This window comes from Rhinolophus hipposideros (assembly GCF_964194185.1).
Source record: "Rhinolophus hipposideros genome assembly, chromosome: 25".
Taxonomy (NCBI): domain Eukaryota; kingdom Metazoa; phylum Chordata; class Mammalia; order Chiroptera; family Rhinolophidae; genus Rhinolophus; species Rhinolophus hipposideros.
In genome coordinates, this window is record NC_138071.1 from 13,036,506 (window position 1) to 13,062,495 (window position 25,990).

General features: G+C 55.2%; 1 protein-coding gene across 1 annotated transcript in view; it reads left to right on the top strand.

The window, feature by feature from the left end:
- Positions 1 to 25,990, top strand: part of SND1 (staphylococcal nuclease and tudor domain containing 1) — a 412,208-nt gene that overhangs the window by 381,278 nt on the left and 4,940 nt on the right. The window contains exons 17-20 of the mRNA XM_081038319.1: positions 15,305 to 15,493; positions 21,470 to 21,611; positions 24,619 to 24,742; positions 25,527 to 25,596. Coding sequence (XP_080894445.1) covers positions 15,305 to 15,493; positions 21,470 to 21,611; positions 24,619 to 24,742; positions 25,527 to 25,596 — 525 coding nt within the window. The remainder of the gene's footprint in view (positions 1 to 15,304; positions 15,494 to 21,469; positions 21,612 to 24,618; positions 24,743 to 25,526; positions 25,597 to 25,990) is intronic.

A 25,990-nucleotide genomic window follows, 5' to 3' on the forward strand; every position in this document is an offset into this window, starting at 1 on the left:
CTTAAGCTCTTTGAAGACAGTTGTTGTTTCTCCATTTGGACCTACTGCAGTACCTAACGCTTTTCTACTTCGACGATGCCAACTAACTATGTCTTGGTTGGTTGATTACAGTGAGTCCTAGGTCTCTGTACATATCCTAATGATTTTCATACATCTCAGTTCCTTCCGCATTTGTCTTCCCGTTTTGAAGAATCCTAATCGGGGTTGGACATTCTCGTCTCTTTAATCAGCTCCACTGGGCATCCCTGGTCCTCCTCCCGCGCTGCTGTGTCTTTCCAGAGATACAAAGCCGAGCCACAAAGGTCTCCCCTTGCAGGGCACACTGTACTCTGTTATAACTTTAACCTGCGCTTTCTGCTGCCTGCCTGGTCTTAGAAGCTGTCTTTGTTCGGAAGCTCTAGATATAGCAACCAGGAATATAGCCATGTGGAAAGTGCTGCCCAGAAACAAAAGGGCCCTGCCAAGCACAGTCCCTCCCAGGAGTCCAGCGTCTTCCTGGAACCATGCTGTTCGTGCAGAGGCTGTGGGAACTGGGGGGGTGCATTCGAAAGAAGCAGGGAACAGCCTCATTTGGAGGGCATGACCGAAAGGTAATGGGTTAGCAAGTTGATTCAGGACAGGGCGTGAGCAGTAAGAGATAGAGTTCTTTGTTAGGAAGCGTGAGTCAGGGAAGACAACATTGTGTGGAGTTGCCCCTTGCAAACAGCTTCACAGATCTTCCTTCTGGCAGTCCTGGGCAGAAACTTCCTGACGGGGGTTGCCTTAGCATTCCTCTCCTAGTAATGAACAGACATCTGCGTGGGCCCCGCCACCTCTGCACCTCCCTTGGCACAGCAGGGTTGCTGCTTGTCTGGCTGGCACAGCCGTCATGCAGAGTCTGATGCAAAGTGGTGGCCTCGGGCTGGCAGGGCTGCAGGAGGTGCTGGGGCAGCTCACACACCAAGCAGATCGGCCGGGCCAGAGCAAAGGGTCTCTGAAGGGGAGTTAGAGGAAATGAGGTTGGGAAGGTGGGGGTATGAGAACCATCTCATATACTTTCTCTTTGAGAAGTGACAAGATGCCAAGACTCCCCTCACCCTTTCTTTTCCTTTCCATCCTCCCTGTGAGGACCTGCTTACGATAGATGGTGGGGCTGGCCTTTCCCTTCCTTTCTGCTGACCCTGCCCTTCTCACTCAGTTTTCCTGCCCTCTGGCTCCGGGCAGCAGCTCTGAAGCAGCGGGCAATTGAGAGCCCCTTCAAATGGCATTAAAAGAAATCAGATCGCGTAAATGATATTGACACAGAGGGGCAGGGCTCGCAAAGGTGTTTTCTGAGGACACAGCGGACCCCAGAAGTCCATGGTGGGAGAAGCTACAGTGACAGCAGTAGCTGCGGCCAAGCTGTCCTCTATCAGAAGGGCCTTGAACAGGCAGCCAAGCTTAGGCAAGGGTCCGGCTCACTGCACGTCCTCCAAAGTGAAAGGGATTTTTAAGTGACTCCTGGGAAATCTTCGCCGGAGACATGGAGCGTCTTCATTTCCTGTCTCCATTCCAGAACACGTCTACCTTGGCGGAGCGCTCCCCACGTGGAGCAGAGAGCAGATGTCAGTGGCTTTCTGCTTACTGCAATCAAATTTGGGGGTGGACCAGGGCGAATGAGGCCACCGGGCCCCATTTGTGGGAACAGTGGACCACTGCTCCCTACTGATAATGATAACAGGGCAAAATCGGCCTGGGCAACTAGTACAGTTCAGGGGCTGCCCATTAGCTCCTGGGATCTCATTAAGCTGAATTGTATTTGGGACATTTGGTTGAAATGGGAGAAAGAGAAATAATTGTGATTGATGGGACCCAGACTCCTGTCAAGAGGATAGACAGAGCTGCGTCAACAACCAAGCTGTTGACCCATCCTACATAATGTCCTTTCCTCTCCTGCCTGTGACCTCACTCCAGCATCTCTGAGAACTTTCGGGAGCTGATTACAAGACCCCAAATGAGCATCTGGAACTCGTGCCACAGGCAGTGGGTGAAGAGGAGGGAATGTGGTCCCAGTGCAATCAGAATGCCCCTGCCCACTGCTCCAGCCCTTCTCTGGGCAGAGACAGCTGTGCAGGGCTGCTGACTGTCACCCAGCCCTGCCTGGGAGTTTGGGAGGGCTTATGGAGCAGGAGAGCTTCGCTCTGACGGTGGATAAACTGGGTGGTCTGCGTGGACAGTGTAAGCGATGCCGTATTTTAATGGTCGTTAGCAATAAAAAATCAGCAGTGAGGAAGCCCAGCGTCACCCACAGAAGAAGGCGTGGAGCAGGGTTCTTAACAAGGCCATTTGGCCTCTTGTGCTGCGTTTATCCTGTTCTCGGCTGCACATGCTCAGAACTTATAATGGGAGGCTTACCCACAGGCTTTTCTTTGCACTGTTGAAGGACCTGAGCTCATGCCGTACTGAGCAAAAATCCAGTTTTCCCGTGCGGCAGGAGGGGGAGCACCCAACAGCCTCACCCATCGGCACTGCTAGAACTGAAGGCCATGGTAACAGGGCTCAGCCTCATCTCAAAGGGTGTGTTATGCTCCTTACTGGGTTATATAGAATGGGTTTGAAACAGTTTGGGAATGTGCAACAGATGTGGGCAGAGTCCCCTGTAGGAGAGGAAGAAACTTTTCTCTGCGCTCCTCGTTTCTTTCAGCTGGTCTAACAGTTAAATCTAAATGAAATGGATTAGATTAACTAGCAAAAATAACCAGTTAATTATATAGGTACATACAGGAACTCCAAATACACGAGGTAGTCAGAGAGCCCACATGCGCGCATATGTAAGGTGCAGAGACAAAGTAAAAATGAGGTGCAGATGGCATTCTGAGCTAAGGCTGAGGTAAGGCACCTTGAGGCTTCTGAGTGGAGGACACTCATTCGCAAAACGCCAAGAGCAGCTGTTCGGTAATTCGATGTTTGCCCTGCCCTATAGATAGGTCATAAAGTTATTTCTGGTGATAGCTGTTATTATGGGCAAGACCCCCGTTTAGATTCTTTAAGAGAAGGTAAAAGTTTCTCGTGAGCCCACAAGGCCTTGACTGTCTTCAGCTCAAAATAATTTCCATGCCAATGTGGCACATCTTATGGAGGCCTGCTCTGAACTGCTTCACTCCCCAAAATGCCAAGCTTTCCTCTGCTGGACCTAAGAGAGCAGCTCCTTAGGCGGGTGGGAGGAGAGGAGAGGACGTGCTGTGGCCTGTCCCTGCATGTGAATGAGCAGGACCGCAGCTGACCCACAACACTGCTTCGTGGGGATCAGAAGAGGGTGCCCTCCCTGGAGTCGAGTGCACAGCTTGAGCAGTGGCAGGCCCAGGCCAGGTTTCCTGCTTGGCAAGGAAGGCAGGATGGAGGTAAGGGAGGTTCCGCCTGAGTAAGGGGTGGGGCTTACGAAGAGGAGCCTGCAAGAGATGGTACCTTCTAGGCCAGCCCAGTGGGAAGAGGTGAGGGGTCCCCCCCTGGTGACAGGGTTCCATCATAGTCGCCCTTGCCTTCAGCTGTGTCGTGCAGGGGACCTGACATTATTTGGCAGGGTTGGGCATCCCATGTTTATGTGTTGAAATTGCTGCTTCTTATATTCAGTTTAGTAAGCAAGTAAATTGCCTGGCCCCTAGCTGCAAGTGTAGAATTTTCATTTGTTCAGGTTCTTCTCTCTGATGTCTTTTTCGGGCCTGCATCAGGGATTGTTGTCTGTGTCCCTTTTGCCAAGAGACCAGGTGATAGTGAAAGAGAAGGAGCTCCGTGCCCCTTGTCCCCCTGCATAGGACATTCCTGCCCCATCAGGTGATAGTGAAAGAGAAGGAGCTCCGTGCCCCTTGTCCCCCAGCACAGGACATTCCTGCCCCATCAGGTGATAGTGAAAGAGAAGGAGCTCCGTGTCCCCTGTCCCCCAGCACAGGACATTCCTGCCCCATCCTGACAGCTTGTGAGCAGTGCCCATGGCCATAGCCCAGCTCTGAGGACTCTGAAGTAACTAAGCCAGAAGCTGGCTTCCCAGTCTAAGCCCCAGCTCCCCTCAGACCCAATGGTAATTGCCTTTGCTCAGAGCTTGCCCTATTTTCCTAGACCTTCCAGCACCGGTAGATGACTTACCTCACGGCTTCCTCAGCCCTGTGTGCGGATGTTCCTTCAGACGACCAGGGCCTGACCGGCACTCCAAACCCCGCGTGAGGGTTTAGCCCTGGACAGTGGTCTGGGGGCCTGTCCTGTCCTCAGAGCTCCTCCTCCGTCTCACGTCTGCTGTGCTCTTCCCCCTTCCTGGCTGGTAGATGGGTAGGAGGCCAGCGGGAGGCACACACAGCTGCTGCCTGCACTCATAGCTGGGTACACAGAGGCCCCTGCTCACACCAGTTACATTCAATGCAGCCCAATGGCCCCTTCTGCTCAGGAGGCTTGGGTGCCTCTGAGTCTGCTTGCTGGGTGCTGGCTGCAGTGGCCGAAGTCACTTTCTGCCCCTCGGGGCTCCTGCGAGCAGTCCTGCTCTAACAGAGGCAGCTGTGGTTTCTGTCACCTTCGAGGGTTCTCGAAACAGGCCTTCCCCAGTCAGTTTGCTGCCACAGGATTTCCCCAAAGACAGGTGTCTGTTCCAGGAACTTTCTCCTTTTCCAAGTCCTCTGCCGGCCATCTGGAGACTCGAGGACCTGTTACCTTTCATTGTTTTATCTATTGACTGTCTACCATGTGCCATTAATAAGACACCATTACTAACCGCCCATTATAATACTGTAATTAGTGGTGAAGGAGCAAAGTGCTGTGGGGGAAAGCATTACCTAAGCAAACAATGGAACGGTTCAAGTGAAATCACATCTGTGTAGAATCTTAACAGAAGGGTTGATAGGAAGTTGTAGGTGAAGTAATAGGAAGCAGCATTCTAGCCAAAGGAAATACATGCACAGGGGCCTGGGACCGTGCGTCATGTATGTGGAGCTGGAGGTGCTTTGGTGTAAGTAGAGCAAAATCACAAGGGCCACAATGGTAAGAATTGAGACCAGCAAGAACCCAGCTGTAAGGAGCTTATACTCCACTGTGCTGAGGAATTTGAACTTCAGCAGAGAGCACGGAAAGGATTTCAGCAAAGGAAAAGGTGATCAGATTTGGATTTTTTGCAAAGTAGCTACAGTCATTTATTGAGCACTTGTTGTATGCCAGACTCTTCTTCAGTGTTTAACTTGAATCTGTCATTTTTCCCTTCAATGAAGCCCTTTGAGGTGGGGACCGTTATTATGCTCATTTGACAAATGGGAAAACCTAGACCCAGAGAGGTTAAAATACCCACTCAAGGTCACACAGCTAGTAAGTGCTAGAGCAAGAGTTGAACCCAGGTGATCTGGCTCCAGGGCCTGTATCTAACCACCAAGCTACACTGTCGGTGATAAGCCACACTCGGCAGCATTGTGCAGGTGCCATTAGGGAGAAGCAAAGCTGGTGGCACTGATGCCAGCGAGGGGACAATTACCCAAAGCTGGGACCTGCACTCCGCAGGGAACGGCATCAAGGATAAAGAAGAGGGGAAAACGTCAAGAGACGTTTGTGAAGTAGGTCAGTGTGACCTGGAGATTGACGGTGATATTAAAGGAATCCAGGGTGATTCTTAAGCTTCTCATGCTGCCGACCGGGATAAGAAATGCAGGTGGAAAAGCAGGTTTCAGAGTGAAGGTAGTAGGTAGACGTGTTGTGTTTGAAATTGATCTGGCAGAGCTGGATTCCAAAGAGGGGACTGGGCTGGAAATAAGAGTTGTGGTGTCATGGAATGCAGAGAGTGTTGAAATTTGGGGACCATCTATCGCTTAAATGGCCCCCCGGGGAATGTCCATATTCAAGGGGCGTGTTGTTGGGAAAAAATTCACAATTGAAACTAAGAGCAGAGAAAAGAAGCCAAGATTGGGAATCATAGAGGCCTAAAAAGAAAGTTTCAAAAGGGAAGGTGGGTGCTTAGCTTTGTCAGACCACTGAAAAGGTCAAAAATAATGAAATCATAGAATAAAGTATTAAAATGGCAATTAAGAGTTCTTGAGTGACCTTTGAAGTGGTAGTTACATAGGAATATCAATGGCAGCGACCCGCCTCGTGGGATAAAGAAGTAAGAGGGCGTTGAACAGAATACTCTTTGGGTAAAAAGGAAGAGGTCGGCTGGAATGGGATGTGAGGTCTAAAGCAGTATTTTCTAGGATAGGCAAGATACTCGTAAGAAAGAGGTAGACCCTGGTGGAAAAGGGAGTTGGCTTGGTGATAATAGACGTTTCTGCCTCATAACTGATAGAAATAGGTGCCCGAGGAAGCAGAGGGTGTAATCTGGAGCCAGGTTAATGGTGGAAGGGAAACTATTGATGCCAATATCTCTGCTTTTCAAAGGCAAGCTGTGGGTCTCCCTAGAAACCCCTAGCAGGTCAAGTGAAGAAGCCTGAGAGTTGAGGTCAGCAGCACAGAGCAGGCCTTGCGATCAGGGGATACAAGCCCCTGCAGGGGGGAAACTGGCATTCAGACTTGAACCGACTGGACAACGTTTGGTCCGGGCCACAGATCGGATAACCTCACGCGGTTACTCCATGGGTCATATACACTGATTTATCCTGACAGGAAAGGCCCATCATCTCCTCATCCTAGCTAGGCTTCAGGTACAGCCTGAGGTCCTCTGGCTGGGCTAGGAGGAAAGCTGTCTGGAGGCACCTGGTGAAAAGCAGTCCTCACTGCTCTGTTTGGCTGGGACTGCTCTACTCAGCCAGGGAGCAGGAGGAGGACCTGGGCCCCGCAGGTGTGGTCCACTCGCCTGCCTCCGGCTCAGGAAACCCGTGGGAAAGGACAGGGCTAGGGGCAGAATGAGGGTTCCCCGATTCAGCCACAGTCCCTGCATGAACCTCAGGGAAGAGAGAGTTGTCTCCCTCCAGCCCCGGGTTTTCCCGGGAAGACGAACAGCCTGCTTTCCTTATTGTCTGCACCAAAGGAACAGATTGCGTCAGTTTGTAAACTGTGTTACAGCTTGCAAAGGCCTGGAGTCAGCAGGTTTGCATTTCCCGGCAGACTTGGAGGGAGGATGCTGACGTTGGCTGCCTCTCTGCCTCAGGCGGGACCCGAAGCTGCCCCCAGCCCACCCCCACCCTGTCATCCCACCCCTCAGCCCCCAGGCGTTCAAGGAAAGAGAAGCCCTGAGCTTCTGGCTGAGCCATCTCACTCATCTCACACGCGGCTCAGGCCTTCCCTCAATTTCTGGGCACTTTTCGGCCCCTCTTGCCACTGCCAACGTGGGCCTGATTTCCAGGCATTCCAGGGCTTTGGCTTGGGCCAGCACGTGGAGGTCAGAAAAGAGGTTTTCTGGAGAACAGTTCGCTCTGTAGGTTGGACAAGAGTCATCTGTCTGGTCTGGAGGTGACGAGGGATTAGGAACAGAGTTTCTGGGGGTGCCTGGAGCCGGCTGCTCCGGGGCCAGAGGGAGAATCATGCTGCCTGCCTCTCACCTGCCTGCTGCCGCCGGCTGGCGACATTAGTGAGTCCAAGGAGGAACCTCATAGGCACGCCTCCCGCTCCAGAGCGGTACATTATTAATTGTTTTGTGGTAATGTTCATCAACTCTGAAAGACGTTGGTGTGCCTGGCCCTGGCCAGGAGTGGAGGAGACGAGCTGGCCGTGCTAAGCTGCTGCTCTGTTAAGGTGAGGTGTCTTGTCGAGTTCGCAGCTCTGCTGTGGCAGCACGTTACCACCTTCATGCAGCATCGGTGATGCTGGAAATGCCAGCTCCAAGGCATGGCTATGGCTGCGTGGCAGGAAAGCGTCTCTGTGGCACTCTGCTTGTTCTGGGTCGCTACTCACATTCTCACAGAAAGTTCTGGATGGGATGCTTGGGTTGGGAAGAGACTGGAGTGCCTTTTTTCCTCTCCCCCATTTCCCACCTTCCCCTCTCGGCAAGGTCTCCTGCAGAGCTTGGTAAGGACCAAGCTTCCCCACTTGCCCTTCTCTCTCATCAATACCCAGTCCCATGGGTACACCGCCAGGGCCACCACCACCTCCCACCAGCATGGGAAATTCAGAGCACAGAGAACCTCAGAAATCTGGTTGAACTCTCATTCACATGTGGAGAAACAGAGCCTGGAGGGGAAGTGACACATCTAGCTCCGAAGAGGCAGAGCAGAATCCTGGATGCGAGGCTTTTTCTTTGCTTCTCTATGCCTCATCCCCATCCCATCCTGGTCCCTATGTTGTTCCCAGTTCCCGGCTTCTTGCTATGCTTGTTGCTCATGGCTTTGGGGATATTTAAAGCAAGGCTGTGGCCCCACAACATGTGGAAAGGATGGAGACTTCTGCCTAGGAACCCTGTCCTGGGGGGCCCTGATGTTACCTCCCCAGACAGAGCCCAGACCGCTCCTGCTGTGCCTTCCCGAGGAACTTGCAGCCGTTCTGGCACCACCTCCCCGGTACAGGAAGCCTTCCTTTCCACATGCCCCAGGGCAGGGGTGTCCTGAGCTGCGGCTCCTGCCTGGAGCCTACCCGGCATTGCCTCTCCTGCCTGAGGCGCCCCACCTCCCTTGGGGGCACATACCCCACGGCTGTTTTCCAGGCTTTCCACAGCCTCCCAGCTCTGGGGCTGAGGCTGGCTATGGCTCAGAAATTCCCTGTGCTGCTTCAGGCACTGAGCCCAGTCAGTGCATGTGGGACTCTGCCTCCCCTCCATCCTCCTGGCACTTAAAGAGGTCCAGGTGCCTGTGCGGGGTCTCCAGCCGCCCCCACTGCCAGTAAAGCCCCTCTGTGCTGTACCTCCCGTTGGCTGCCCTGAGTCACCACAGCAGCCCCCTGCTACGTGTGTGTCTCCCATCATGCCCCCCACTTTCAACGCTTTAAAATTCTTTTGCCCTCGGTGCCCCCCCACCTTATCTGGGAGTGGGCGTCCAGTTCACTTCTTCCTCCCCCGCCCCGCACCTCACCGTGACCCAAAGAAGGCCAAAGCCCAGACTTAGAGCCGCTAGGGCTCGCCTTGGCTTCTGGAGCAGGAAAGGAAGAACTAAATGAACCCCCAAGGCAGTCAGAATTTCCTCTGTGGTCTTCCAGCTAAGCTTTTAAATAATCTCCCCCCAAAGTCTCTCTCTTTCTCTTTCTCTCTCCGGTTTCAGAATCCAAAGGCTGTTTGGCTGAAGAGCCAGGACCAGTTGAGGGAGGGTAGTAGTATCTGTAAGAACATCAGCCTCGGCCTGGCTTTCACTTCTCTCTCCCTTCCTGCACCCCCTTCTCCAGCAAACCCCAGTGCCTTTCTGGCCTGCATTTCTGACCAAGCAGAGAATGGGCCTCACTGCTTAGAGCAGAAGAATGACTCAGCCCCCTCTGCCTGTTTGATTGAAGTAGTTGCAGTGTGGAGAAGCCGGGCAGAATCCAGACAAGGGAAAGAAGAACAGTTTCAGAGGGGTGGGGGGGATAGGGGCCGAGGAAAGGACTGTGGGAAGCGAACCACATTCACGGCCACCACCACCTTCCCTCCCTCACTGGCTCCCAGCCCTGGACAGACAGCTAGGGGCTGCTCCAGTTCCCCTCTTTCCTCCTCACCCACTGGCATTGGGAGGGGCGAGACCACAGCCCGGCCGGTGGGCACTGAGGTGTGTGTATTGCCTGGGTCTGGGAACCCTTCCTCAGTAATTAGGAGACATGCAAATTAACAGCCTGTGCCGTTTGTATTAATTTGGTAAATAAGCCAGAACAATTTCATTAGTGGCACATTAATGTGCTTGGGAGCAGGAGGACGTGTCCCACTGTGAGGCAGCGGGACCCGCTGGCTGCCGCAGCCCAGGACAGGCAGGTCCCGTGTGTGTAGCTGTTCTCCAGCTGGCCATGGCTGGCTGGGTGGCACCTCCCCTCCCACCCCCACCTTTGGCCCTGTGGGGGAGAAAACCCCCCTCGGCTGAGCAGAAAGGCACGTCACACATAGCCCTACTTGCCTTACCTCCCACTCTGTATTTTATGTGAGGCTCCCAGGGTGGGTATAAGAACCTCAAAGCTCTTCAAGGGGAGAACAAGGGGGGTCCAGCTCAGCCAGGCAGGGCTGCTGCTGAATAACCCTCCCAGCTGGCACTGGTGGAGGGGAAGCGGAAGCAGTTTTACGGGACCTCATCCACCGCCTTCTTCTCTTTTTATAGTTATGGAAACAGGCGAGGTAGGAGGAGTCATGTGACTTGCCCAAAAGTTCATGGCTACAGTTAGGATTTGAACCCAAGTCTGTCTGACTCCGAGATCCTTGGCCCAGTCAGTACACCCAGGGGAAGATTTCAAAGAATACAGCTAGCTTGGTTGTAACCTCGGGAGCACACAGTCTGGTTGGAGAAACGAAATAAGTGCCCCTCCCAGGAAGTAATAATTGCGACGAAGCATTCGTGTGTCGTCGTGCTTAACTCTTCTAAGTGCTTAGCTTATTTATAGTAGCTCATTAGATCCACATAACCAATCCTTTGAGGCTGATACTATGGCAGTTCTGATTTTACAGTGGAACAGACAGGCACTGAGAAGTTAAGTGACTCACCAGGTGGCAGGTGGATGTGAACTCAGGCAGCCTGGCTTCCGAGCCAGTGCTCTCAATGTCCGTGCTCTCTACTGCCCCCTGGACGCCAAAGGCGGGTGAGTCCATAGATGTTCAGAGAGCGGTTCGTGTAGGCTGGGGGAGGGCAGCCTTCACAGGAAGGTGCTCTTGAAGCTGACAGAGCTCAGCTCCCAGGGCCTAGCTCAGGTCCGCAGAATCCCACCCACTCCCTCCATCGGCATCAAGAGCTGAAGGAAGAGGTGCTGGCCCATGAGTGGGCCGCAGGGGTGCACGGGGAGGCAGCACTGCGCTGTCCGTGAACCTGACCTTGAGGCCTCCAGGCCTCCCAGCTGTGTTGTAAGGAGACTTACCTCCAGGCACCTTCAGTGCCGCACTAGCCTTCTCCTCACAGCCTCAGGACGCGTCTCCTCCCCCCGGCCCCCACCTGTCCCTTGCTGATGCTGCTCGTGTCCATGCGTACCCCTAACTCCCATATCTCCAAGGCCGTATCAGCCCACACGTGTACACACCACACGCCTGCCTGCCTGCCTATGAAGCTCACTGGCAACCCATGGACGTCACCGAGGCCTGAACTCCCTGATGGCATGTGCCATTGTGGGAGGCCTCCCAGAGAAGCTATCGAGTCCAGATTGGTGCCTGAAACACTTCAAGGTGTGTAGAGACAAGCAGCAGTGTTGTACAGCCCTTTGCAATGTGCGTGGCTCTCCACAAATCGTATCCCTCCTGATGCTTGCAATAGTTGGACAAGAGAAGGTGTCTTGTGTGTTTAACAAGAATGAGACTCCCTTAGCTCCCGCCTTCCATCTGAGGCAACTTGTGGGAAACAGTTCTCTGGGTGTCTAGTGTTCCTAAGTGCAGGGAAGCGGGGGTGTGCCTTAGGGAGAAAATACACACGTTAGACAAGCCTTATTCTGGCCTGCGTTTCAGTGCTGTTGACCATGCGTTCAATGTTAATGAATCATCTGTATAGGAAATAAGGTGTCTTTAAACAGAAACACATATGGGAAAAGGTTATGTGTTGATCAGATGAGGAAAATGTGCACAGGTCTCACGGGGACGTAAGCCTGTTTCCTCTAGGAGCAGTGGTTCAGGATTCGCTGGCTCAAGTTTGTGGTGACAAAAGCACATCAGTGCCACAAACCAGAATCGACTGTGTCTATATCTATGAGTGTGTAGTTACACTTTTTAATTCAGAGAATATCAGAAATTTGAGTCTTAAAGCTGAACAGAGAACTAGACTGTGTAGATGTGCACCCACGTGAGGTTGTCGTCAAGCCACAAATGCCTGGCAGTCAATAGAAGAGAGAAACAAGATGAAGGGTGAACACATATACCAAGCGGGGTGTGGCCTGCTTAACCCTCTGCTTCACTCCCCGTAACTCCCAGAGCTAGGGAAGAGTTACTACTTGGATCTTCAAATTGAATTCCATCTGCCCATCCCAGCTCTTGCATGTGCAGAAGGAGAGACACAGGCCCAGGGCTTGGCTACGGAGGCCAGCAGCCAAGAGCCTCGGAGCAGCAGGGCCGCTAGCCGAGCCCCATCCCTCCACCGAGCCCAGCCTACCTTCCCCTGAGTGCCTTCGTTTGAGAAATTACTGTGGTTGTGGCAGGTATAATAAAAGGGGAAGGAGAGACCCAGGACGACAGCTTTATCTCCCTCTATAACCCGAGATGGATTCGGTGGCAGCATAGCACAGCGCCCTAGGCCAGAGATTTCTTTCCTCTGCAGCTGGCGGGACCCAGGGACTTGTCAAACCCAAGTCAGTGGATGATTGCAGGAGGGAGGGGCTGGGTAAGTGCGAAGTCACTGCTCACCTGCCAGGAGAGCCTGGCCGCTCCAGGGTTTTCTGCTGTCGCTGGGTTCTCCCTCTACTGTGAGACCTTGAGAGGCCGGGCTCTGCTCTGACGGGTGGCCTCACAGGACGAGGTGTGGAGTGAGGTCTAAGTGTAAGCACCTTACAGGGACTCCACCTGCCCTGTTGTTGACTATGCAACCCATCTCTGAGGTTCTTGCATCCATCCCAGCAACCTGGTGCCAAGAAAAGAGATCAGGGTGACTGTCAGCTTCTGGTCACAGCTTCACGGGCCCAGCACAAGCCACTCGGGCCTGGAGGGGCGCCTTGTGCTTAAGCAGGGCAGCCGTCCTCAGTTTTAGGAAAAGGACACTTGGCTACTAACAGAGTGGAAGACAGGAAGTCAAGGAATGGGGGACTGGCATGGGCCTGGGTGCAGTGCTGACCCGGGGATCCTGCCCGCTTTGCTGCTTTCAGCTGGGAGGTGTCTCATGAGTCCCCAAATATAAGGAGCCCAGTGGTTCAGCCAGCATCAGCAGCCCACTTTCTCTACCTGTTGTCTCATGAGCCCCAAACTCAAGGCAATCAGCCTCTCTGGTCTTCCTCCTGCTTCCCAGAATTCCTCTGGGACCTGCTCCTTCGTGACCTTAGCGTGCTTGCTAAAACTCGGCAAGTTACGAAAGATAAGAGATGTTCTTCCCACGTATCTTTTTTAAAACATACTTGACATGTTTCAGGTGTACAACATAGTGACTCGGCATTTACGTATGATAACCACGGTAAGTCTGGTAACCACCCGTCGCCGTGAAGTTACTGTAATATTATTGACTGTACTCCCTATGCCGTGTATTGCATCCCCGTGACGTATTTATTTTGTAACTGGCAGTTTTTACCTCTTGATCTATCCTGTTGCCCATCTCTGTTCTCGTCTGAGCACCATAAGCCTGGCAGCCTCTGTCTCTATTCTTAGTTCTCCCACTATAGGGGGCACCCGGTGGTCCAGCAGCAGAGTTTCCCCCCAGCTCCAGAGCCCTGGGCATTTATTCGCGAGGTGGCAAAGGCTCTTCAGGAAGTCCGTCACTCACCTCGATGAATTCAGTTGCCCTACTAGCTGGGGAGCTCTTGGGTCGCCAGTTTTTATCAGAGCACCATTTTGCCCACTTGGCCTTCTCCCCACAAATGCAGGTCCCCAGAAAATTCATTGCCAGAACTAGAGGAAGGAGGAAAATGTTTGGAGGTCACAAATACTGGGTGCTGGTCTCCCTGCCATGCCTCAGCCATGGTGCAGGCGTTGGGTAGACCCAGCATAGCAGGTCCCAGCGCTTCCACCTGGCTCCACCAGTGAGGTACAAGGTCCCCTGGTCTTGATGGTGGAGGGAGCTGGCACTGACCCGGTGGGAAGTGAGGAAGGCGGCTCAGAGTGTGACTGAATGAAGAAAGGAGTGCTCCTGAAACAGGGCGGTGGGAAGAGGGAAGGAGGTGAGGCTGGGTCTTTTCTGCTCTCAGTTCTGCCCCTGACTAGCTACACGGCCCTCCTCTGTGCCTCAGTTTCCCCACCTACAGTACTAAGTTTGGATCTATACAGTATCCTTTTTCCTAGTGCTGATACACTCTGCCTATACCCTCTGTACCACATGCCAACTTCAGGCATCGTTGAACTTGCATTTACGCTTTGAAGGGTTAACCGTGGGTCTCAAGTAGGAAGAGGGGATCCAAGAATAGGAAGGATCGAAGGTCCTGCCTCCCTGCCCTGCGCCTTCTTTGCTCCCCACTGCCTTCTCTGCACACCCGAGCCACCTCCGTCTACTTCCAGGGAGTCATATCCCTACCATCTCTCCCTGCTGAGTCAGAACTCTGCCAGGTGGGCGGGCTGCTACCCTCCATCCAACTCTCCCCGCCACCCTCGCCCCTCCATCCAACTATCTGCCCTAAGCTGCCGCCACTGGCTGCAGCTCAGGCTTCAGAGAATTCCCAGGTATTTAGACATTCATTTTATTGCTTAATCGAGCTTGAAGCCATTTAAATTAATACAAGTTTTTACAGTTGGCAGCAAAGGCTTTCATAGTCCCCTTTAGCAGGGAAGAAAGAGGTTGGGAGAATCGAAGAAGTAATTTTTCTTGGGCCATTGCCTCCTTGGGGTGGGAACAGATCAGCCACCACAAGGGCCGTGGCAGTGAGGCCACCCTTGCAGGAGCAGAGTCAGTGCCAGGTTTGGGGTCCTGCGTCTTACGGGGGAGGCCCAGGTGGCCTTGAGCCCTGAGGGGATCGCTGAGGGTTCTGGGGTTCATGCCCAGCACGTGGCCTCAAGTCTGGGCTTATGGCAGTGCCTACTCTCTTCCAGTGGTTCTTCCTCAGGGGTGACCTCCTGCTGGTGTTGTTCCCTAACTGTCCCCAGGAGGTAGTGCACTTCCTGCCTGCCTGTCCCCCTCCTTCCTCACCTCACCTGATTCTCATGCAACCACTTTTTTTTTTTTTATCTTCGTTAATTAATTCGTTCAGATCCCAGGAAGGACCCGCCCGGCTCCCCTCCCCAGGGCCTGCCTGTCTTCCTAGCAGAACTGGGGGTGGGTTCTGAAGAAGAGTGGGATGTACCCAGTGTCTGCTTATCTCACTTGTGACCCTCAGCTACACACACACACACACACACACACACGAGGACTCCCTCACTTCAGCTAAGGATAGAGAGTTTCAAAGTGGTTTTGTCAGTGATATATCTAAAGATGATTCTGGGCTGTGCAAGGCTAAAAAGTGAAGACCCAACTTACAGAATGGAAGTGAAGGGTTCTGACTGGGTCAGCAGAGGGGCTCTCTCAAGCCCCTGCCTTTCTGTTTAGCACATCCCTTCCCTCTCCTAGTTCCAGCTGCTCCTGTCACATGGAATGAATGTGGTGGCAGTTGCCCAGGGCCTGTGAGCTCTGGGCCTCAGCACCCTCTCCTCCTCTGCACCCCCAGGGCCACCCCCTGCAGGCTCACACCCCCTCTCTGTGCTCCCCAGGTGGAGGTGGAGGTGGAGAGCATGGACAAGGCCGGCAACTTCATTGGCTGGCTCCACATGGATGGCGCCAACCTGTCCGTCTTGCTGGTGGAGCACGCACTCTCCAAGGTCCACTTCACCGCAGAGCGCAGCTCCTACTACAAATCCCTTCTGTCTGCCGAGGAGGCCGCCAAGCAGAAAAAGGAGAAGGTACGTGTCACAGGACCTGGCAGCGAGGGCCAGGTGCCGCTCTGTCCCTCAGCTCACACTTTCCCTCAACCTTCCCCCTCCCCCTACACTCTAACACCACTGCCTCTGTACCACAGACAGAAGTGCTTCTGTCGTCCCCCAGCTGAGTGAGTGGCCCGCTTGGTGATGGCCTCTGACCCCACTTTGAGAACCATACACGACCACAGGCGAGGCTGCCAGCTTAAGGCATCTTCAGCTGTCAGCCTGCTCCAGCCCAGACGTGGGCCTCAGGCCTGCTCTGGTGGACCTGGAGCAGAAAGCTGTCTGGGAGGTGACTTTGGAGCAATGACACGACGGGGGGCGCCCCTGGGAGCGGGAGATGGAGAGGCGCTCCTTCGCCAGCTCTGACCCTGCCTTCAGTGCCCTCACAGGGGCCGGGAAGCCTGCAGCCCTCCTCCGAGTTTCCTTCACATTGCCCTACAGGGAAGCCCATTTGGAAGCGGGCCCCAGGAAACACATAAAGCTGTTAGGACAGCAGATTTACAGCCCATCACTCTCTGCAGACTCTGCATCAAGAGACAAGGGGGTGGGTCAGAAAGCAGCTTTTGGAAACAAATGGACAATTAAGGAACCCAGTGGGTTTGGTGGTGGGAGCCATGCTCAGCACTCCCCCACCACACACACACACACACACACACACACACACAAAACCTATTGCCACAGACGTACAGCCCAGCCCTGATAATAAGGATAAATCAGCCAGCCACCAATTTGTCAGAGCTTCCCTGAGCTTGAGGAGGATTTCATGGGACAGCCGTGCTGAGCCATAAATTTGTTCCAGGAATAAACGTTTCCTTCCCCAGGGGGCAGCCATCTGGCTTGCCACTCGCCTCCCAGAGCCAAGGCCCAGACATCTGCCAAAAAGAATGGGGGGCTTCGGGGCCCAGAAGGCTCCTGGTTCTCCTCCAGCCTGGAGCAGCCACCTCTTCCCTCTGTCTCTCTTCCCACCTTTCTTCCAAAAGAGAACACATCGCTTCCCCTGGGGATTAGGGCTTGGGGACCAACCCACTAATGGAGGTGAAAGGACTCTAGGGAGAGGTGGCCCAAAACGCTAGGACAGGTGAAAGGGACTGTCCATGCCTTGGAAGAGCAGGCCACCGTGAAGCCTCTGAGGCGGTTTCTACCTTTGCTTGTCCCAGTTCTGCTCACACTAAGTCTTATCTTCCTATAGTGATGGGGAAGCAGGCGGCCTTGGCTCCTACAGCAAAGGAGCTACCTCTTGGATTTCCTGTTTGTGGCCACTGAACTTAAGACTTCCACCCCCAGGTCCTCTCCCGGCTGCAGGGAAACAGGGGACACGTGGTGCCAGGGCCTCACCTGCAAAGGGTTGGCCTTCACTGAACAGTTAGCAGCTGGGGGTCAGAGTGGCAAGCACCAGCCTCTGAGGCCCAAGTTCTGAAAGCATCTTTGCCGCCGGCCCTGCTCCGTGGCTAGTCAGCACGTGAGCCTAGTCATTACGGCTTCAGATCTGAGTGGTCCTGAGAGGAGAGACCCCAACGCGACCCAGGAGAGGACAGAGAGGGGAATCTGGCCTGAGATGCAGGGGTGGGTCCCTTGCCACTTGTTGAACTGGGCATCGCTATTTATGACACAGTGGATTTGTTTGAAAGAGCCCAAGTCATCTTTCCTCTGGTGCTACTTGATGACGCTGAGGAGTAATTACCAGTGATTAATTACTTCCCCAGGCTGCACGATTGAAATGCAGTGCCGTGCTCTCAGGGTGAGGGCCTGCCTGCCTCCTGGGTCCTTCTCCTGCATATGCCATCCTCTTCAGGGATCCTTGGAGAACCTGGCATAGCCCCTTCCTGGCGGGCTGGTTCCCAGGAGATGCGTGGGCACAGCTTGGCAGCAGCCCTCAGAATTGACTCGACTGAGATGAGAACTTGGTGACCAGCTGGGGGGAACAGTAAACTGCATATCTGAGGCGTCCCCAGGATCCCCGGTCATGCCCCACTTGTGACCCCATGAGGGCTGCTGGAGCTGTGGAGAGACAGGCACATCTGCGATTAAGAGATCATGGTGGTACCTATGAGGTAACTGAGGAAAGGTAACACCGAGACACTGTGAGACCAGGAGCGTGTGGAAGTCTTTGGCAAGTGTGATCACGTGTATGCGTTTGTGAGCAGGTCCATCTGACGGTGCCTCTTTCCCAGCCACGAGAAAGGGCTTCTTCCTCCGGTGCCCTGCAGGTTCCTCTCCTCTAGGAAAAGCTGGTCAGGCCTCTGCAGGAGGCTGGGGCAGGGTTTCGTCCTCCTCCTTCGGGGATTCTGGGCAGCTCTGAGGACCAGGATCGAGCCGCCAGTGGCAGCCGCATCGACGGACCCCCGAACCCCCACCACTCATGCCCTAACAGGACCCTGGGCGGCGTTGGATTGGCCGTGGGCTGGCTTTTATCGAGCTTGGCTTCCCCGCGGTAGGTTCAATGGCCTCCAGCATCCTGGCTCCGTGCCAGCCCCACCCCTGCAGCCTTCTGAGCAGCGGTATTAAGTAGGGTTTAGAAAGGAAAGCCTCCAGGCAGTGGAGCCTCAGTCCACATTGCCCATGTCCTGCCAGAAAGAGGAGCTCGGATTCCCCAGGGAGGAAGTACAGAGAAAAGGGAGGGCCAGGGGTGGGGTGAGGACAGAGGAGAGACAGCCAGCGCTCCTGAGCCGGCCTAGCTAGTGCTGGCCCGGTGGCAGTCAGGAGCCCCAGAATAGAGGGGGCCTGAGCAGGACAGGAACTGGCATGACAGGCAGATGAGGAAGGAGGGAGGTGCTTCTCTTGCCCATTCCCCATGTGGGTGCGTAGCCAGGGCCACAGAGGGGCCCCCACCTCAGGACAGCTCCATCCTGGCCCTGGCCTTAGAGCAGGAGAGCTGCCACCAAGCTGACCACAAACCCTGCCGTGCCGTAGTGTGGGACAGGCTCTCCACAGCGCTGCAGCCTAGCGTGGGCTGCGAGCAGAGCAGCCCTGCCACCCAGGCCTGACTCAGGCTGCTCTGCACCAGGGGCCAAGAGCATTCATGGCTCTCAGACCGACCCCATGCTGCCCAGCCTCTTAGCCCAGCCCTTCCTTCCACCGAGAGCCTGGAGCAGAGCCAAAGGCACTGACGGTATTTCCTGTGCACAATTACTGTTCCTTCTGGGGGCCGGGGTGGGGGGTGTTAGGGTTTTTCTTGTCAGCGATCTGAGCTGTAAGAGGGCTTGGTGGCTCTGGGAAAGTGCACGCGTCTGGCAGGTGTCTTGCCAATGTGTGTATCCTCTTCCTGCCTCAGTTCTGCGGAAGAGCAACATAAGTCAGTATAGGCAAAACGCACCCATGTTTAAGGGTGGGGACGTGGGCAACCAAGCCTGTCCCGGCGACTCCTTCCTACCAAGAAGCCGCCTGGCCAGGCTGTATTTACCAGCTTGCCGAGGGGCCACTGGCAGCCAAGTCCCAGAAAATAGCTAGTCGCCTTGTTCCCCAAGGCTCTACCATCCAAAGGGCCCAACCAGTCCTCTTAGAAATGAAGCTCCTTTATCTGAGCTGTGGCTCTGAGTCTTCTGCCCTTTGGCAACCTCATGGTTCTGGTGTCTTCTCACCTCTGGAGGCAGCAGTGTACACCCCACTATTCCCCATCTACCGCCCAGCGAGCTGTGGGACCTTGTCATAGGACTGGCCCCTTTGCTGCCCTCCTTGAAGGAGCAAGGGGCCTGAGGGCCATCCCTCAGGCTTTCGTGTACCTCATCCGTGGCCTCAAGCTCCCTGTCACCTGAGCCTGCCAGGAGAGAAGCTCCACCCCCTCTCCCGGAGGAGGAAACCTGATGCTGTCGCCAGAGGCGCTTTTACTTGAGGAGTCATTAGCAGTTTCTGCTCTCACCTGTCAGTCTGTTCCCAATTCCTCAACTCTGCTGAGAGGAGGAGGGTGGCAGTAGGGTGGGCACCCAGAGCGGCTGCCAGGCTCGGGCCCACTCAGGAGACAGTCTTTCTCTCAGAGGCGGTAGGAGCCCTGCAGTCCTCAGAGCTGCACGGACCTCGCTCAGACGGCCTGAGTACTCACTTCCCTGGGGAACTTGCAGCGAGAGGGCCCAGGAGGAAAGCCTCAGCCTCAGCCTCAGCCTCAACAGCATGCAGGCCTTGGAATTGGAAGGAACTGTGCTTTTCCCCAGAGTACTCAGCGGTCTGCACCCTGGCCACTGACTGAACAGGTCCTGTCACAAGAACGTCCAAAGGCTGGAGACTCCCTTCCTCATCCAGGCAGGTGGGCCCTGGAGGGCGTCGGCCAGGAGGCTCTGATCTGACTGCATTGAGGTCCTGCCGCCAGCCTGCTCTCCTGTAGCGGCCAGGCCTGGGGTGCTGGAAGTAGGGGTGTCTCGGTGCTGGTGACTAGGGGAGTGGCCATGGTGATGGGATAGGTGTTGGGGTCAGGAGCTGTATGGGTCAGAGCCCAGCCCCAGACCAGGGCCCACAGGTTCAGCCTCAGAAGGCAGAGGGCACAGCTCTGTGTGGGGGGCAGAAGTTTAGGCCTGGGTGACGTTTCTCCCGCCTCCCTCCGCCGCTCCCTGGCAGACTCCCTCTGGGCTTGGAAGTTCCCTGTTACTTGTTCCAGTTCTCGGGACCCTTGCCTCCCCTGCTAGTGGAAGGACAGACATTAAAGGCCAGAGCACAGCCTCTGCGGGTGTGACCCAAGGTGACTCGGACTCCAGCATTCCCAGAGCCACCCGGGAATCTGCATGGCAGCTGAGTGATCACATGGTCCAACTGCCTTATTTGACAAGGGACCGAAAGGAGACCCACGGAGGACACATGGCTGACCGAAATCAAACAGCCAATTAAAGGGCAAAATGAAAGGAAAAGAGCCCACACCTTCTGCCTACAGTTTTTCCCGCTGCTCAGTGAGGCCCCGTCAAAACCAAAAGCCCCTGCACGGGCTCTAGAGTCAGGCTGCCTGTGTTCCAATCCTGGTTCCACTACTTCTAGCAAGTGTGTGCCTCAGTTTCCTCTGTAAAGCAGAAGTAATGTGAATCCCTCCTCAAAGGGTTGTTGTGAGGATTTAAATGAATTAATACTTGGAGACTGTTAAGAATGTGCCTGACACCTAAGTAAGCATGTACGTTTTTGGCTGATATTTTTATCACCCCTTGCGCCTGTGTGTGTTTGCCTGTGGGACCCCGTGTGTGGTCCAGTTCCCCGTGCTCCCCTTCCCGCTGTTCAGCTGGAAAGCCACCTCCCTTCCCTGCTCTGACAGGCCTCACTGCTGGGATAATCTCCCAGCCACAGGATTGGACTTGACGCGCTGTCACGTAGAATCAGCTTCTGAGCTGCTGCAGCCCTGACAGCACAGGGCTGAGGGAAGAAGGGAGAGGGAAGGGTGGAAGGGAATGGCCCAGCTTCTGAGCTGGGGTCACAGCAACCTGCTTGAGGTGAAGAGGACAGAGAAGTCACTGAGAAGGGGCGTTCATGCACAGTGATGAGCCCTCCCCCCCACTGGCCAAGGCTGTCACTCCACAGCCTCTGGAGTGCCAGGGGCCCTGTGACAGTTCAGAATGGCCCCTACAGAGTGGTATGGGGGAGGGGAGTGGGGGCCAGAACCACTGTCTCCAAGGCTCTCACACTCTGGTATACATGAGAATCGCCAGGGGGCCTGCTGTTTTGTTTTGCTTTCTCTGCGACCCTGTAACAGATCGTAATTTGGTAGACATGGGGTGGGACCCAGGTACCTGCATTTTTAATAAACCCCTCAGTTGCTTCGGATGCCTGCCAGAACCCCCGGGATCTGAAGAACTTAAGAGCGCTCTTCCCTTCCCCGCCCAAGGTTGGAGGGTTCCAGGGGCTCGGTCCAGTGAGGTGTGAGTGCCCTGGGGTGAACCCCACACTCACTCACCGCAGGGGTGACCCACTTGCCCCAAAGCCCCTTTCCTGGTGGCCTTTCTGACCTCACTTCCTAATCCCCTCCTCCACTCTGCTGACCACACACAGGTCTGGGCCCATTATGAGGAGCAGCCCGTGGAGGAGGTGACACCAGTGTTGGAGGAGAAGGAGCGCTCAGCCAGCTATAAGCCGGTGTTTGTGACCGAGATCACAGACGACCTGCACTTTTATGTACAGGACGTGGAGACCGGTGAGTACTCAGGCCCAGCCCCAGGCACGGCTGCCTCCTGGCCCCTTGCACGCCTCCGGGGCCCCTCCATTTAGTGGGAGGGAGGAAAGGACAGAGCCCGGGGGCTCCAGGGGACTCCCCAGAATAGTTTACGGCTACTGCCCACCCCCCAGGCCCAATACACTGCTCTCGTCTCATGACCTGCGAGTGAGCCCTGGAGTATGCAGGCTGAGCAGGTTCTCTGAGGGCCAGTGAGGTAACCAGTTTTGTCTGGGTGGTGCTCTGAGACTCTTAGGTCATGGTTTTGCTCCCAGACACCCCTGGCTGGGCTGGACATGGGGATTTGTAGCCCTCAGAGGCTGTCAAGAAGCGAGGGACAGATTGTGTCTGTGGTTAGGAAGCTCAAGCAGACGCCGCCCAGCCCCTCTCCCCTCAGCATCCTTGGGAAGGCGGGTGGAGGAGGGGAGCCTGCGCTTGTCTCTGCTGGGGTTTCTCCTTCTAGAGGTTACCCTGCGTGGTAGTCAGTTCCCATGGAAACAGGCAGCACTCCAGGGGAAGTCGTGCCCGGCCAGGCTTTCTGAAGGACCCTCTCTCTCCATCCTCCTCCTCCTTCCTGCCCTCCAGTGGTGTGTCCTGTACCCAGGGTCCCCGAGGCAGATATCAGGCTTCTGAAGGACAGAGGGTAATAAAGACAGCTCTCTCAGCAGCTGCACCACGGTCCTCCGGCCCAGCTTCCCACCTCCATTCCCTTCACCCTGACCTCCCTGCTCTCCTGCTACCCTGTACATGGAAACATTTTATCTGACGGCAAAGGAAAACGCTCTGGGGCCAAGGAGCCAGATCCTCTCAAGACAGCCCCACAGGTGGCAGATGCAGTCCCTCCGGCCTCCTCAGCCCCGCCCCCATGCCCACCCAGGGCCCCAACAGCCTTGTCTCAGCCACTTCCTCTCTAATGATATTTCCCAGGCAGCTGCTTTTGTGGCAATGTCATTTCACCCAGAAAAACAGACTGTTTGGAGTCCTAGGCTGACTCTACGTGGGAGGGGGAAAAAAGCTGGGGAGGGGTAGAAATGGAGCTGGAGCCTGCCAGGTTAGGTCAGCTACAATCCTGGTGACAGCTAGGCCAGCCATTGCCTCGGGAGTGAAGCCGAGAGGGTCCAGCCTCCGGGTCTGGGTGGTGTGACGGGAAGGAGCCCTGCAGTGTTGGTCCAGGTAGGAAGGAGAGCTGTTCCTGGGCTTCGAAGCCAGCAAGAGTGGCCCTCAGGGAGCTTGGAGGAAGGAGACTCGGAGACCCTTCCCAGGGCACAGCTCCCAGACAGAGGTTCCACCTGGCCTCTGGGTCCTGCTGGGGAGGATGCCCCTGGAATAAGAAGTCCCCAGGGGACAGCTTGAGGGTTCGAGGCTTCGGACTACGTAGCCTCTGCATTCTCAGGGCTTCCTGTGCCTGCCCAGGCTCCCGCCCATCTGTCTCTGGCAGCTCTAGGAAGCCATGACACTGCAGTGAGCAGTAGCCAACGCCGAAAATAAAGAAAGAAAACTAAGGAGAAACCATGTATTCTTAGAATGTTGGAGAAGGGAGTGAGATGCTTCATGGCACGCTGCCTGGAGGGTTGTGGTGGGCTCCAGACAAAACTCTGTCCTCGGGTGGCTCCAGGAAATAAACCTTAGCACACACAGCCTTCCCTTTTCTGCAGCCTTACACCCCCTCCTGTCTCCCTTCTCATTGAAGGCTGCCTTCGGGAAGGAGCTGATGAAATGATGAGAACATTGTCATTAGCTGTAAATGACCAACCAGGTCTCTTTAAGGACCTCCCTGAGGACTTTGCCTGTTTTCAGGAGGCAAAGTGTGCTTCTGTTGCCTTGGAGCAAAAAATAAAAAAAAATAAAAGTAGACCAAGTCTTATGTAGAGGCTTCTCCTTAGTCCCTGAAATTTTACTGTCTGGGCAAGGAACGCTGTTTCAGGAGAATTGTAGAGGGTTTCCCAGTGGGTGGGGGCAGGGCAGCTGCATCCAGAAAGTCCCTGCTGTGAATGCTGGGCAGTGGCCTATGCAGAGGCCCAGGAGTGGACCTACCTCCTCACGTGCGTATGCAGAGCTCATCTTCAATGCACGTGAACTCTTAAGCACCACACATGTCAGGGGTTCTGCTAGGCCTTGTGAGAGTCAACAGCCGAGTGAACTATGGTCTGTGCCTTGAGGAGCTGACCGCGTAGTGGCAGAAACAAACCCAGACAAGGAATTTATAAGGCCGACTGACAAGTGTACCAGCAGCCAATATGTATTAGGCACCTGTTATAGTGTATGTGGCTTTGGGCCCTGACGATGGAGAGAGGAATGCACACACCCACACGCAACCGCCTCGGAGAGCGAGGGGGGCACTGCGGGTGTGGTACAGAGCTGGAATCAGGACCAGGAGGAACGCCAAGGAGAAGCCACTGGGGACTGAGGCTTAGAGGGTGGGGGTGGGGGCGCAGTAGGAAGGGACTGGGGCGAACCTGGCGAAAAACAGACAAGCAGCAGGGCCCCGAGGTCAATGAAACAAGGCAGAGAGACTCCAACTCCCCGTTTGAGGAGGGCACCCCAGCCTGGCAGCACAGGAAGTTCAGTTCAGCATTTATCTCACAGGGCGACTGGGGTCTCAGTGGCCACGTTTGGTGATGCTGAGACTGGGCCCTGCTCTCGGAACCGCTCTCCGTCTTTCAGGGCTCACATTCTGAGACCCTTTCCTCGTCCAGGGCTGTATGGGCCGTTGATTGGAGATCTGGGATTGGAAGACTGTGTGTGGCTCTGAAGCCTGACATGTCCGCAAGTCACTGTCGTGCTTTTGAAGATACACAACATGAAACCTCTTGAGCAGGGACCAGAGAGGACCTCCCTGCAGAATAGGGGCCAGCCAGTGCCGGGCGGGTGCTCTACAGAATTCCACAGCCTACCTATCCCCCAGGCTCACCTGCCTCCCCAGCCCATCCAGAGATGAGGCCCCACGGAACCTGACACCCTGATCTTGCTCCCTCTTCATCCCCATCAGGCACCCAGCTGGAGAAACTGATGGAGAACATGCGAAATGATATTGCCAGCCACCCTCCTGTCGAGGGCTCCTACGCCCCCCGTCGGGGAGAATTCTGCATTGCCAAATTTGTAGACGGAGAATGGTAAGCCACTGGGACCCGGAGCGTGTGTCCTCAGGGCACCGGCCTGCAGAGCTACCAGCTAGACCTCAGGCGTTTGCCTCTGCAGTCTGGTTTCTGCGGCGATGGTGTTGACCTTGGCCAACTCTCCAGGGTGGCCCTCTTCATTGCCCACAGCCCATGTGGGGCCTGTGCGTCACCCCAGGATTTTCCTGCAGTCTAGCCGGCCTCTTCCCCTCTCCTGGGAAACTCTGTTGGGGGAGCCCTGGCTAGCTGGGGCTCTCCAACACACCCCCACCCTACACAGGAAAAATGTCTCAGTGAGTCCAGACCAGCCGCCCATCCCTGCACCCCGACTGTCTGAGACATGAGTAGCAGCCCTCGTAGGCTACATGTGACTACCAAGGGTAGGGCCCATGGCCTTCCCAGGGTGACGAAGTGACTTGGATGTGTTCCCTGCTGCGGCCTCCCAGACAGATCTGCCGGCTAATTACAGCTGCTGTTTAGTGTGCTGGGTTTAAACAGCAGACATCAATCCAGTCATTAGTCTTGTTGCTTTATGCCCCAAGGACACATCAATCTGCTCCACGCACTCCCCTCCTCCTCCCTCTGCTCCCAGCTGTGCTCTAACTCCATTAAATGGTGACCACAGTGCCCCAAGGCTGGGCCTTGGTAGAATCCGAGAACTGTACTCTGTGACACCCATGGGTTGCTCTCTGAGCCCTGGGCAGGGAAGAGCCCTGCTCCTCCCCTGCCATCGAGACTCCTGGGGCGTGTCCCTTGAGCTCTGCCCACGATGCCATTGCAGGTACCGGGCCCGAGTGGAAAAAGTCGAGTCTCCTGCCAAAGTGCACGTCTTCTACATTGACTACGGCAACGTGAGTGTGGGGGGCCGGGAGGGGGGGGTAGGCAAGGTGGGGGCCAAGGGGCGGCCCCCAGGCCAGGGCCATCTGCCCTCTCGAAGGGCCCTCTGAGCTTTGGACCACCTTGCTAACAGATCGGTGGGCGGCACTGCTGTGTGTGTAACAGGCCATGACCCCTCAGTGACCAGGCAAAACTGGCATCTCTGGCCAGCGGCCTGTGAGCACCGATAGGTCTCCTGTGCAGGCCCCACGGATGAGTGCCCAGCCACACCCACGCTCCCCTTCTGCCCGACCTGTCTTGAGAGTGGGCCCAGGAGGCCCTTCACCCCTCAGCTCCTGGTCCTCATGCGCGACGTGGCGTGTGTCCCATCCGCTGATCTCCAGCACATCCCAAAACCAAGGCTTACTG